Raw genomic sequence first — 15,449 nt, 5'->3', positions numbered from 1 at the left:
TTTAATTTTATTTTTATGATATTTAAATTATTTTGTTTTAGTATATATTTTATTATATTTAAATTTAATTTTTAATTATTGTTTTTTGTTTAAAAACAAAATCGTTTTTGTTTGTTTTGGGCTTTTTATTTCATTTAGACAGTTTTGCATTCAATAGTTTACATTTTGAAAGTGATCAGAGTATAAGGAAAGAAGTTTTGAATGACTCGTAAAGTTGTTAAATGAAGTACAAAAAAGCAAAAGAATGTTGTCTAAATTTAAATAATAAATGAGCTTGCCTTATTAAATTATTATTTGGAAAGTAGAATTAAACTTTAAGTCATGTATGATTTGTTTTTTGCTGAGTTGCTAGGGTAAGGAGGAAAAAAAGATTTCTGAGTGTTCCTGTGGTGACAAAAGTGACAGAATAGCAGCTGCCAGCAGCACCTGCAGTTGAGAGCAAGTCAGTGGAGCTTTTGCTCCCATTATGGGAAATGGGTTTTTCTGTTTGGTGGAGAATCTTCTGACTCTTAACTTGGAAGGATGATTTTCTTGAATCTTTTTTGTCCTTATATTTCTACATTTCTATATTATTAAGATAGGTAGGTCAGATACACAGCATTAATTTTTTTTTTTACTTGCGATCTTTGGGTGTTTTTAGATCCATGAAAGTCTTTAAGGAGTCCATGAGTTTCTTGAAATTATATGCAAGATTTTTACAAATGTCTTTTATCCTCCCTCTCCCCATCATTCAGTGTGGTTCTAGAACTCAGAAAAGTTGACAGGCTTTGCTTTTATTATGATATCCTCAGGAATCATAATATGGTTATACCTTTTTTTTTTATTATTGAGGTCACATTGGTTTGTAACATTATATACATTGCAGGTGTGCCTCCTTATATTTTGACTTCTGTATGGACTACATCGTGTTCACCACCAAAAGTCCAGTTGCCATCTGTCACCCTACACATGTGCTCCTTTACCCGTTTTCTCCTCCCCCCATGGTTATACCTTAAAAGCAGAATGATTTGATATTTCAGTGCCCAGTTTCTCTTATTTGTGTGTAGAGGCTGTTGAAAGATGAAATAACTGCTGTCACACGTGCTTTCATCTTCCCAGAATCTTCTATCCTTTAAGGTAGAAATTATACCCATTTTTATGGTGAATAAACAGAATCAGAAGTTAAGTAATGTGTTCAAGGGCCTTTGGCTAATGAATAGAGTAGAATTTAGCTTCCAAATTCATAGTTTTGACTCTAAAGTTCATGTTCTCTACAGTTTCCTCCCAGCCTTTTTTCCCCCTAGAGAATTCTATTCCATATTCACTGCCTAGTGATAATGTAAAGTTATAATTAATCATTTACATATTTCAGAATGAGATAGGTTCCCCCACCCCCATGCTATCTCTTTCAAAGAAAGAGAAAAGGTTCCTTCTGATTAATGGTTTAAATAAGTTGGTCTAGGAATTTCTCAACTAGCCCAAGTGTTAACCTTTAATGTTAGGGTTATTCTTAATTTCCTAAGATGATCTGCCCCAAAATATATGAAAGAAAATTAAACACAATGTTTTACTAGATTACTAGGCTGAGATAAAGACTTATTTTGACAAATTATATTACCATTAAGGAAAGAAATTTATAAACTCCTTTGAGCAGCAGAAATCTTAAGTGTGATCATTCTTATGGATCATATTTTGTTAAATTAGTCATAAAATTTAGCCCTTGATGTGGCATCTTTAAGGCTCACCGTTTGCGTGTTTACTCACCCATTGTCATGGTCTACGCTATTATGTGTTCATTTTAATCTGTACTATGTGGCTATTTGCTGTATACTTTTAGAACCAACCAACTTTTCCTATCTTAAATAAAAGCTAACATGAACAGTGAGGTGTTGTAATTCCAAGACTATTTCCTTCTTAAGTTTGTGATCAGTCATAGCATACATTCATCAGCATAGTTTTTGACTATGTATGTGTGTTAGTACAGTGTTAGTTCAGTGTTAGTACGTTGAATTTTTATTCATTCAGAAACTAACACATACATGGCTACTCTTTTATGGTTTTGAAAGCCAATCAAGCAGTTGTATTTAGCAAACAGGTAACTTACTTTTAGCACTCTATTCCTAAAGTTAAATAACTTGGTAGGAGAGATAATCCGTATTTTACAGTGATGAAGATGAGAATTTTACCATGTACTAGGTGATAAGGGTATTTGATTTTTTTTTTTTCCTTAACTAGATATTTGATAGCTATAGTCAGTTACCCTTTACTTATATCTGGAAGGTTTTTGTTTGTTTTTTAATGAACTTGTTGGATTTATTCAGTAGATACGCATGTCTTTTCTCTTGTAGAGTTAGTTTTATCAGTATCCAGGCAAGGAAATTATTCCCTGACTAATTTCTCTATACGTGCTATATTTTTCCCTCTTAGGAATAGTGTTATTGCTAATAGAGGCTTCAAAAAATGATAGTCATTGACAGAATAGTTGGTTGTTAGTTACTGGGGTGATCTATTATCTGGGCTTTCTTGGGCTTCGAGTCCTACTGTGCCTGCCTGTACATTGTTGATGCCCTTCGAGAGCTCTTGGTCCATCAGTCAACTGCCTGTCCTTTGGGGACATAAGAGCACTAAGTTAAGACTAAGGTAGCTTTCTGATTTTTCTTTGAACCAAAAACATTTGAAAGAAAACTCTAAGCTCAGCACCATATTTTCTACATTAATTGGTCTTCCTCATGTGCAAACATACATTTTCAGAAGGCCTTTTTCTGAATTAATGAGAGCTTGGTGTTATGGAAGCCAAGAGGAACAATTCACTCATTTCTTTCTTTAGTATTGCCTAGAGGAGGACAAATAAATAAACTTGACCTTTACCCCAAAATTTTTACCTAAAACTGGCATATCAGATTTGGAGTTGGTCATGCATTTTATATTGCCCAGCATAATATAATACCACCTGAAAAAACCAAAATGCTTGTCTACTCAAGTCATTTCTTTTTACAAAATGCAACTGTATATAGATAGTGGGACTATAATTTTAAGCTATTCATTTGGACTTTTTTTTTTTTTTTTTTGAGGAAGATTCACCCTGAGCCAACATCTGTGCCCATCTTCCTCTATTTTGCATATGAGTCACTGCCACAGCATGGCTTGAAGAGTGGTGTAGGTCTGTGCCCAGGATCTGAACCTGTGAACCTTGGGCCACCTAAGCTGAGTGCATGAACTTGATCACTACGCCACTGGGCTGGCCCCATGGACTATCTTAAGAAAACTGTTAGTGAGCTGTTACCTTAGACATTATACCCAGTGCACAGTATTCCCAAAAGGTTTCATTTCCAATGAATTCCAAATGAAGAAGAGTTGTTTTATAAATTTGAATATAAAACTTTCAAATTAGCTAAGTGGTAATTTACTGACTTTTACTGTAATTCAAACTTTAAAACTGTGGATGCTTAGTAAACATAGATTTTTGTACAGAAAAGTTGTATATATATTTCCAGGTTTCCCTTCCAATAGGAAAGGTCTTATTTAAGAAACTATCTTTAGGATAAAGTGTTTCAGTACTATGGTCTTCGATATAATTGCCAAGGCAAAGGAAATAAATAAGCTGTTGATCATGTGATGGACTCTTATAATAAGACTTTATTTCTGTGAGGCCAGTTGATGCCAGTTTTACCTGAGAGATATAAGTGAAGCAGCTTGACTAACTGACTTTAATATTACTGGCTCATTAATTGGCATTTTGGTTGGTATTGACTTTCAGGAGTCTGGTTACTTGAAACTGAAGGGGAAAGAGGTGATTTGAACTCTGAATGGCACTTTTAATAAATGTATTTTTTCTTGCTTTCATGGGGTTTTGTAAAAAGCTTTTTCAAGTAGTTTTTTGGTTGATTCATATTTGCATGACATCATAGAATAAATTGGATTCTTCTAGTTAAAATATTTTTTAAAATATGTTGTATTTTCTCTTGAGAAAAACAGTATAAAATCGAGTAAGGCTGACAATTTTAATGATGTTATAAAGAAATTTTGCTTTCATTCTTAGTAATATTATTGGTTATATTTTGTTAAACTGTGTTAGTTACAGCAATACTTTTTAAACGAAATTAATTGAAGAGTATCAAATTTCAATGGATTGAATCCGTGCTAATCTTTTCTCATGTTAGGAGCACCAAATTTTCTCTTCTAAAGTAACGCACTAAATTGTTACTTCCAAAGTATCCTGCAATTGTAGTTGAAGATTATATTCAATCATTGAGTTAATTTCATATTAATATTTATAACTAGTCATTTACCCATTGATAGGAAAACTGTTTCCTCAAAAAGTAAGTTACTCAAGAACCAGGTGATACTGAGTTTTCCTTTAGACAAAGGATCCTTATTGCAATACATGTTAAACTGGAATTTTGTTAAAAGTGCGGTGTTATATTCAGAGATAATGTATCTTTAAGACTACATTTCTTCCGAAGAATTAATGTTAAAAGAAAAGAATAAAATATTCATTGCAATAAAGGGAAAACAAAAAAGTTATAATTAACATATAGGTAATGGAGGAAAGATCTGTTTGGCTTATCATTGTAGCCAAAATTATAGCCCTTGTTTTGACTTCATGGTAATTCCTATGTGACACATATTTTTCTTTATCAAATGCAGTGCTGTAAAACCTGAGTAACATATAGAACCCTTTTAAAGGAAAAAAGAAATCGCAATGGCCCTCCAGAGTTCACTTAAAATATATATCTGAGGGGCAAGCCCCATGGCGTAGTGGTTAAGTTGGGCGCACTCCGCTTCAGTGGCCCAGGCTCTCAGGTTCAGTTCCCAGGTGTGGACCTACACCACTCGTCAGCCATGCTGTGGTGGCAACCCACATACAAAATTGGCACAGATGTTAGCTTAGGGCGAATCTTCTTCAAGCCAAAAGAAGAGGAAGAGTGGCAGCAGATGTTAGCTCAGAGAGAATCTTCCTTAGCAGAAAAATATATATATATATATATTTGAATCACCATTTTTTTGAAAAGTCTATATCCATGTAAGCTTTTTGTTTATTCATTCCGAATGCCAAAGGAGATAAATCTGGAAAATGCAAACCCCCATTAACTGAAAAACAATGTCCTGTTACTTAATTGCTTAGTGTGCATTTTACTGATGACTATAGCATTGGTTCTTTGAATTCAACTCACTGTCACCACCTATACTGCCCTGTGCCCTGGGTTGATGAGGTCTCCCATCTCTTTTTCTATTCGAAAGAATATAATGCCTAACTGTGAATCATTTGGGCCTTCCTAACATGTGTATTAAATCTGCCTCTACAATTAAAATAGTACCACCAGCTGCTAAATCAATCACAAACAAAAATGCCAACTGGATACTGGAATTGTGTAGCTGTCGTTGGCTGTAGTTGGGCGAGCATTCAGGCTCTGGAATCAGATTGCCGGAGTTTGAATCCTGTTTCTCCCACTTCCTAGATGTGTCACAGTGGGCAAGCTGTCCTTAATCTCTGTCTGTGTAACTCATCTGCCACCTCATAGGGTTATTATGTGAGAATGAAATGAGGTAATGCATGTGAAACACTTAGAAGTGACACACTGTGAGTACTCAAGTGTTAGGAGCTGTACGTGTGCCTCATATTATAAGTGGTAAATGCAGTTGAATCGTGACGTGTGTTTGTCTTCAGGTTTTTGTTAAAATGAAAAGACAAAGTTGAAAATTGTTATAGGAAACTTGCAAATGCTTGAAATTATAGACTGTAGAGACTATATAAACCAGGTCAGCAAACTATGGCCTGCCCATCACTTGATCTTGTAAATAAAATGTTATTAGAACACAGCCATACCCCTTCATTTATGTATTGCCTATGGGTATTTTTGCCTTACAATGACAAAAGCTGAGTAGTTGTGACAGAGACCTAATGGACTGCAGAGCCTAAAATATTTACTGTTTGGCCCTTTACAGAAAAGTTTGCCTACCCTTGCTATAGATTCTAGAAACGTTATGGTCCTCTTTAGTTGAGACTATTTTGATCTCTAGCTGCTTCTAGAGCTCAGTTGAGAAATGATTGTTCATGATCTTCATAAGAAAGGTGCATATTTGAATTACCTATAATGTGTAAAAAATAAAATCGGAATCCTGGGCCTTCTCTCACACCAACTGATTTAGAACCTTTGGGAGTTGGGTTTGGAAGGGACAGTGTGATTTATAAAAGTTCACAGAGAATACTGACATTTATCCTTGTTGACTAATGGATAATTTTCTTGCTGGTAACATAATTCATTGGTTTTTGTTTTGTTTGTTTTTATTAAAAAAAGGACAAGAGACTGCTTCGGAATTAATTATAAGAGAAATGATGGGCCATTTTAGACCAGTGAGGTTCCAGTTTGAGTATGAACATAGTTTCTGCTTCACTGGGTTATGAGATTAGTGTGGCCTAAGTGTATGCCTGGTGGTTTGGTTAAACTTCCTTTTCACATATATTACAAATCTTGAAAGTACCTGTCAGTCTTTCATCTGTTTCGCATCTCATTGCAGTGACTGGGTAGAGCATGTGGTGAGTAGAGGATTGTACTGTACTTCCTTCTTCACTAAGAAATGTGTGTGTGTGTGTGTGTGTGTGTGTGTGTGTGTGTGTGTGTGTTGGGGTGGGTGGGAGGATTGAAAAAGTTCTCTGTACTGACTATTTTCTTTACATTTTTTTCTTTCTTTAAAAAAATATAGGCATTTCAGTCGAACCATGGAAGAATTGGTTCACGATCTTGTCTCAGCATTGGAGGAGAGCTCAGAGCAAGCTCGAGGTGGATTTGCTGAAACAGGAGACCATTCTCGAAGTATATCTTGCCCTCTGAAACGCCAGGCAAGGAAAAGGAGAGGGAGAAAACGGAGATCGTATAATGTTCATCACCCATGGGAGACTGGTCACTGCTTAAGTGAAGGCTCTGATTCTAGCTTAGAAGAACCAAGCAAGGACTATAGAGAGAACCACAATAATAATAAAAAAGATCATAGTGACTCTGATGACCAAATGTTAGTGGCAAAACGCAGGCCGTCATCAAACTTAAATAATAATGTTCGAGGGAAAAGACCTCTATGGCATGAGTCTGATTTTGCTGTGGACAACCTTGGCAACAGAACTCTGCGCAGGAGGAGAAAGGTAAAAAGAATGGCAGTAGATCTCCCCCAGGACATCTCTAACAAACGGACAATGACCCAGCCCCCAGAAGGTTGTAGAGATCAGGACATGGACAATGATAGAGCTTACCAATATCAAGAGTTCACCAAGAGCAAAGTCAAAAAAAGGAAATTAAAAATCATTAGACAAGGACCAAAGATCCAAGATGAAGGGGTAGTTTTAGAAAATGAGGAAATAAACCAGACCAATAAGGACAAAATGGAATATGAAGAGCAGAAAGTCTCAGATGAACTCATGAGTGAAAGGTGACTTTTATATTCTCTAAATATAAAAATATGTATCTCCAGTGTTTGTGGTTGAATGTGTTTTGTATTTTAATTAATTCTATTTTAAAATAATTATAAATTATAATAATGGTAGTGCTGTTACTGTTTAACCATGGTTATATTTCCTTATAATTTATGATGTTTAGCGCAAAGCAAAATTGCTTATTTGATTTACACAAAGTCTTTTGATTGTGTTATAATGACTTAATTTTCAGCTACAAAGAGAAAAGGAAATGGATTTTCAATGGGAAAGAATGCATTTGAATAACAGAACGTTTGTAACTCTTAGAATTGGATTTATAATTATGTATTTTTTTAATTATAGAGCTTTAGCCTTTGGTGTTTTTTAGTGTCACGATTCATCAATTTATTCCGATTCCTGAGAATCAAAAGTTTATACTATTTCACCGTGCATGGCTTGATATTTTAAGAAGTCTGTAGGTTGCTAGGCATTCTTATCACTTATGAATTATAAAATCCAGTTTACAGTCTAGAAACCCCTGATCTTGTCATAGATATACGGGAAAAGCAATGATCCTTTGGCGCTTAGTCTAATCTATCCAAAACAAAAAACAAAAAAATGTTTCAGGAAGGCTTTGAAAAGCTTATGGTGTCTGCTTTTCTTCCAAGGAGGTTGTCATTTTTATGCCAGAATGAGAGTTATTTGTATGCTAGTATTGGGCCATTGTGACTGACGACCACTTAGCTTCCCTTGAAAGTAATTATCTTGCTCAATTCTAGGAGAGAGTGTGTGTGGCAGTGGAGATAAGTACTCAATTCTGGATTATTCACAGATTATCTGCTTTCTGGATTGATTGTGCAAGCCCCTCCTTTTATTGATATCTGCCTTGTATTGACAGACATCTACCCTGGGAGAGAAATGAGATGAAATTCTCTTCATTTCTTTTCATTGTAAAAAACATCTGAGTATCTGTTAGGTCTGATCAGGCTACCAGCAGTCAACAGCCCAAGTACTGATTCTCAAAGAGGATGTTTTCACTCTTGAGAATAAATTTTTAAAAATTTGTTTTATTTTAAACTTAGCTATGTAACTATTTTTTGTTGTCACTTAAGAGTTAGGTGCATATTCATTCTGTGAGAAGATTGCTAAATATATAAGATATTTTCCTAACAAGTATAAGTGGTTTTTGAGACTACTTCCAAAGCTTTCCTTCCATAAAAAGCTATATATTTCCTCGGAACTGATTTATAAATAAGAGCTGAACTACTTCACTCTGTGTGTATGTGTGTGTGTGTGTGTGTGAGATTTAACAGACATTTGAGTAACTACTGTTTCCTGTTCATTCATGATACCAAGACTAATCGTAAGACAGACCCTGTTGTTTACAGCCTCATAATCTGGAATAGCAGACAAGCAAATGATGAAAATGAATGTGCTGAGTGGAAGGTACTGGTGAGAGAAGACTTCCTGAAGGAGCTATGATTTAAAGCAAACACTAAGCCTCGTTCAGATTGGAGGTGGGAAGAGCGGGGAGGAAAATGGCATTCCTAGGCAGAGGGAACAGCTTGTGCAAAGGCCTGGATTGTGAAGCAAGTGTGATGTATTTGGGAAAGTGATAGGTAGTTCATTATGACTAGAATATAAGGTGGGGGTTGAGGCTACTGCAGTAAGCATGTCTTGAAGGCCTCGTGTGCTATGGTAAATAGTTTGGGTTTCATCCTGCAAGTAATGGGAATTCAGTGAAGAATTTTTAACAGTGAAGAAACTCAATTAGATTTATACTTTATCAAGATTTATATTTTATCACAAATTCTTATACTTTTTGTTTATATTTATTTTTTAAATGCGCCACTTGACAACAGTGTTATGTTTAGCTTTGACTGACCCTCAGTCCATCCTTAAGTGGGAAGTGAATTATGGCAGTGATAGAGGAAAAAAAAATATGGGAACAGTTTTAAGAGCTGGAATCAATGGCAAGTTGACTGTATTTGGGAGGATAAATGAGAAAGAGGCCTGAGATGATTCAAAAATAGAAAATATCAGAAATGAGCAGAGTGGGGCAGGGGATTGGGATTAGTGTACATACATTAATTCAACAGCACTCATGGAATATATTCTCCGAATACCGTGCTATAAAAGTCATACTAAAAAAAAGTGGGAAGAGGTGTCCTTGGAGATAAGCCATAACGGCCATCAGATGCTGAAAATAAAAGGCCTTGCTTCTATTTAAGTTCTTGTTCTAATTTATTGAGCACACTAACAACTACATGGTATACTTGGAGCAACTAGCTAGATGTCAGTGAGGTGAAATGTAAATAAGGAAATGTTTAAAACACAGTAAAAATATCTCAAATTAGGGCAAGGACTGCTAAGGACCAAGAGCTGGAGAGGGAATACTTAGAGAGGGAATTCTGATTTCCTTATATCTTTAAGAAGAGTGGGCAGGCAGAGAGAGGAGAGAGGAGACAGAGTTACCACTTGGAGAAAGAACATAAGCAAAAAGACCAGAGATGGGGATGGGAAGGATTTAGGTGGGGCCTAACCCATAGAGAGCCTTGAAATCTAAATTTAATCCAACAAATGTGAGGAAGTGATTTTCGATTTTTAATAGAGGACGTTATTATTATATATATATGCACATGTGTGTTTTATAAACTTGTTCTTTTAGAATAGTTTTAGATTTACAGAAAAGTTGCAAAGATAGTGTATATCCTGTATGTCTTGCTGCCATATATCTCACACCCCGTTTCCGCTATTGTTAATATCGTACATGATTATGGTACATTTGTCAGAATTAATAAGCCAGTGTTGACACATTATTAACGAAAGACAATACTGTATTAGAATTTCCTTTGTTTTTATTTAATATCTATTTTCTGTTCTAGGATCCCATCTAGGATATCACAATGTTTTTAGTCAACAAGTTACATTTTGAAAAGATGAATCTGGTTGCATGTAGACTGTATTAGAGAGGGTAAATCTGACCTCAGAGAAATTAGAAGACCACTGTACCAAAAAAAAAAAAAAAAAAAAAATAGCACATAGATTCAAAATCCTTTATCTGCAAATCTGAATTTTGAAGGCTGTGAGAAACTAATTCATTTGTGGCCATACCTAACTTGATCTATAGTTAATGTGGATATTCATTCATTTAATTGGAAAAATATATTATGATGTTTGATTATGGAGTGCCACCCCAGACCCCTCTTAGGCATTTTAGAACTTACCTCCCTAAAATTTGAAAAATTCTGAATTTTAAATACATTCTGCCTCAAGGACTTCAGAAAAAGAATTGTGACCCGAGTTATGTATGAGAAGGCCCCTTATTACAGTTGTGTTGATGAGGGCAGACGGGAAGGCACTACTCAGTCAGAGAAGAGAGAAAAAAATCAATAGTAGTTTGGACAGCTAAATAGCAAAAAGATAAAGTTTCTAAAGTGTTTTTAACACTCTAACATCACTATGCATAGAAGATCATACATGTTTGTAAATAAAATATGTATGTGATGCTCTTAGAAAGCCTTGTTTTCTTTCATTAACACTTCTCTTAATTTGAAGAAAGTTAAAGAAAAAGGTACTAATTCAGAGTTCCTTGGGAAAAGGTGCCACTTAACAAATTCTTGTACTTGTTGTTTATATGTATTTTTTTAAAAATCAAGCAAAAACTGAAATGGCATTTTATATTCAGAAAATGTATATGGATTTACGTCTCATCTATAATTTTAATCCTAAAGTCAAGTTAAATATTTTAAAACAGATTAGGATGCCTTTTTTTTTTTTTTTAATAAGTCAGGTTACAGAGTTCTACATGTTAATGGAAAAAGTATCATAGTTTAAAAAATGACCTGGGGCAATTTCCTGATTGGTAAAGTTAAGACTTACAGTAAAAAGAGAGTTTATGAGAATTTTTAAAAACATCGTTCAGTTTTCTTTAGAGGCCAAACCTCTTATTATATGACCTTGTTCTTGTGGTTTTTTTTAACTAACCAGATTATCATATAAGCATTGCCTCTGTTAGAACTAATAGTGACAGTTTATTCATGTCAGTTGAGTATCTACTATTTGTTTTAATTTGTATGTTAAATTGGACTCTGTATCATACTCTCGAACTTCTGTGGAAGTAATAAGAACCTGCTATTTTTGTATACCTCCTCCTTAATATTGGTCATATTCATTTTTTTGCTCAGTTTTGGCTCAAAGGAACCTTAACTTTGATTTAATGGATTGTTACTGTTGTAAACTTTTTTCTTCCTTGCCAAGTAATAGAGTTGTTGTGAATTCTTAAGTAATGTCTTTCCCAGAATTTCTGCAAATGTGGTTATGAAAAGTAATTTCATCCCAGGCCCTTGTATTTCATGTGCTGAAGAGAGGCTTAGGCTGCTTTTGATTGAGACTTTTCCCATTTGATTGAGCAGTGGTGATCCCAGCTGCGGCTGAATTGCGTGGCATAAGAAAGGAGCAGTGAGCATTTGATGAAAGCTGGTAATCAAATGCATCAATTGTGGCGGCATCGCGTTGCCGTCACATCTGGCTTACTGTCAGGGTCCCATTAGATTCCCGTGGTTTTATGTGCCAAAAATAATATGTTCTGTAGTTAATGGAACCAGGATATTTGCGGTTTGATTAAAAAAAATCATCTTATTTTCTTTCAGATCTTTGTCAGGCTTAAGTTCCGTCTCTGAGCTGCCATGTCTCTTTAAAATTTTACAACTGAGAGATCAATTGTTCTTTTTGATCTGTTTTTTTCTTTTCTCTTATTGCAGTGATTCCAGCAGTCTCAGCAGCACTGATGCTGGTTTGTTTACCAATGATGAGGGACGACAAGGTAGTGAGTGACATGCTGTTTTTTTCTCTCTTTGGAAAAACGTCTTCATTTTAAAGTGCTCATTACTAGTTATCGCTTAAGTTGATGTCTGCAATCCATTTACCTTACACACACTACTTAGTAGACTGGGGTTTAGTTCTTTTACATGCCATGAAAGGTATCCTGTCTTCATGACCTAAAGTCATTGATTATCTCCAAAAGCTAGTATGTGGAGCTAATAATATTAAGGAAGGATTATCTTCCTTGAGAAAGCTTTACATACCTCAGTCTCTTCAATTTTGTCTCTTTTAAAGGCAACTTCACAAGACACTGGTTCTCATTCTCCCCCTGATTCCAAATGTATTTAATACTGTTTAAGCATTAATAAAGGTGGATTTGCAAGTCATTTGTCATTTTTATTCAGCTGTGACATTTATTCATCCTATCCAATTTGTAAGTAATTAGATGCTTTTCATGAATTCAATATTATAAACTGTTAAACAGTAATTCTTACAACTTAGATCTTTTCCATCTTTGAAATTTCCTGAAGCTTTTCACACTTTAATATGACATTATTTTGAAACTACCTGTTCTGGAAGAAAATATGAAAATCTTAATAATGAGGCACGAGGTATACATATAAATAGTTATCACAAATATTATCTTCCTTTCTTGAGAATCTTGAGAGGAAAGCAGTAAGTTCTAGGGGAAAAAACAAAATTTATTGTTTTAAATTGTAAATAGTTTAAAGATATAAAGAAAAGAAGGACAACATAATACCTGCCCCACACATTTCTTTTAGTCTATTCATCCTCTTGGCAATACCAGAAAGTAAATTAAATGATTATTCTTCTTTGCTTACTTATAAACATTTGTCCCTGATAAATAGGTACATAACTATTTTCAAGACCATAGACTTTTTAAAGTTGAGACTCTGCTGAAATATGTAGAATCTTGGGGCTGAGAGCGAGCTTTACTACCTTGATAACATACATAAATTCTCATTAAAATACATATGTCTACCCAAAGTTAAAGTGTTGAATTTCGTAATGAAATGAAATGAAAAATTAAAAAAAAAAATACCATTTTGACAAGCCTACCAGTTTTTGAAAAGCATTAGTGGCTTAGAATAATATGCTAGCATTTATTGTCAGCTTATTATATTTCACATTGCTAAGTGCTGTTTTTACGTTTAATTTACTGTAAGTCCTTATTTAATTCTTAAAACAACCTCATGAGATTCCCTTTTTGTTTTTTTCTTTTTTTTTTTTTAGGTGATGAAATCTAATAGAGTTGAAGTAACTTCCCCACACCCTTACAAAACACTAGAGTTCTAATTGGTCTATCTGACTTCAGAGACCAAGTCCTTAATATTTAGCTATTTGATTTCCCCGTTAGGAATAAAGTTGTGTATCACATCAAAAATAAAATAACCTCATTTTTCTGTAATAATGTTGTCTTAATTGGAATTAAGATCTCGGGTAGTCACTTCAAGTGACTTTCAAGTGACTCTCTTTTCTTGTGGTCATACTTGATCTGTGAAGTCTTAATATAGCTCTCAGTAAAAGTACTGATATTTATGTGCTTTGAATTGTGCTTGTTGTTTTTTAAATAAATTTTTATTAAATCCTGTGTTGACTTTAGAGTTCCAAAAGCTTTCACTATTTTATTCTCTCGTAATTTAGAATACAGATGTTCCCCCATAAAATCATTTTCAATTGAAGCTTAAGGATTTTTTTAGTTTGCATTTAAAAATATTTGAAGTAAGAGATTTTGGAAATCAACAGTGTCTTTCTCTAAAGGGAAAACGTTTATGGCAGTTGTGATGACCCTCTTAGAAACCAAAATAAGTAGTTTTTCTAAGAATTGTGAAGACTTGAATCTCAGATCATATTCAAAATGTTATTTGTCTCTTATTTTTAAAAGCCATCTGCCTTCTTCTGTATTTTGGTCTCCTTATACATCTCTTTATTATGTGTTTTTTTTTTTTTAAATATAAAACACTGTTGATTTATACCCGGGGCACATTTCAAACTGAATTTTAAATTGATCATTACTCCATAGTTACACTCATGGATGTTCACAAGAGCGAAACTTACTGTGAATAGTGTTCTCTTTTAAAAAATACCTTGCATCTAGTAGTCCAATATAGTTTCTTTGTAAACTCTGTTGTATTGTCACTTTTCATTTAAAATCAACTTTTTCACAACTATTTCTTAATGAACTTAATCAGATTAATTTCATTTAGTCACATCTGTTCCTGATTGTTTCCCCTTTTACACTCCATACAAATCATGAAATTAAGCTAATTATATACCATTATCAGCTGCAAAGAACATTCTACAGTTTTATACCTTTTAATTCCCGGCAGGAGATTAAGGCTTGTTTTTCTTTAATGTGGAAAGGATAGTAACTTAAATGGTTTTCCCTACAGTTTTTGCCAAAGGATTAACCAGTTTATTATTGTTTTTTCACATTTTTAAATTGGTTCTAAAGCATAACATTTTGTTTTTGTTGATGACAGTTCTTGTTATAGTCTTAAAAAACATTTCTTTTATAGATTATATATATGATTGCCAGAGAAAATACAGGATCCCTAGTTAAATTTGAATTTTAGATGAATAACAAATTATTTTAGTATAAGTATGTCCCATGCAGTATTTGGACATACTTATACTAAAAATGTTGTATAAGTAGTATATGTTAAATATTGTATGACTATATGAATTTTGTTTATATAAAGTTCAAATTTGATTGCTGTCTTGTATTTTTTAAATCTACATCTGACCACTCTGTTTATTTGGATAATCAAATTGAATGTTGGGGGCATTTCTTGTATTGGCACAGGTGATGATGAGCAGAGTGACTGGTTTTATGAAAAGGAATCAGGCGGCGCGTGTGGCATCACTGGAGTCGTGCCCTGGTGGGAAAAGGAAGATCCTACCGAGCTCGACAAAAATTTACCAGATCCTGTCTTTGAAAGTATCTTAACTGGTTCTTTCCCCCTTATGTCACATCCGGGAAGAAGAGGTCAGTAGCACTGCCTGACTGGTGGATGATACAGTGAGCTTCTAGTCAATCTAGGAAGAATCATTGAAAGAGGACAGGCTAAAATGGAAATAAAAGAATAAACACAAGATGCTGTAAAGAAACACGTTGACCAGTAATTTAGCTACTACGTTTATCATTAGAAGGTTATCATGAGAAAGGTTGACTTGCTTTCTTGCTAGGCCCATCATGAAAATGTTGAAATGATAGAAA

General features: G+C 34.3%; 1 protein-coding gene across 3 annotated transcripts in view; it reads left to right on the top strand.

The window, feature by feature from the left end:
• Positions 1-15,449, top strand: part of GPATCH2 (G-patch domain containing 2) — a 181,195-nt gene that overhangs the window by 3,610 nt on the left and 162,136 nt on the right. For all 3 annotated transcript variants that reach the window (XM_004439660.2, XM_087424361.1, XM_014794726.2), the window contains exons 2-4: positions 6,685-7,401; positions 12,148-12,209; positions 15,036-15,218. In XM_004439660.2, the coding sequence (XP_004439717.1) occupies positions 6,685-7,401; positions 12,148-12,209; positions 15,036-15,218 (962 nt within the window). The remainder of the gene's footprint in view (positions 1-6,684; positions 7,402-12,147; positions 12,210-15,035; positions 15,219-15,449) is intronic.

Source organism: Ceratotherium simum, chromosome 36 (genome assembly GCF_057802395.1).
Source record: "Ceratotherium simum simum isolate JZ-2026a chromosome 36, ASM5780239v1, whole genome shotgun sequence".
NCBI lineage: Eukaryota > Metazoa > Chordata > Mammalia > Perissodactyla > Rhinocerotidae > Ceratotherium > Ceratotherium simum.
Note: the sequence above shows the minus strand (reverse complement) of the source record. Positions and strands in the feature narration are given on the sequence as shown.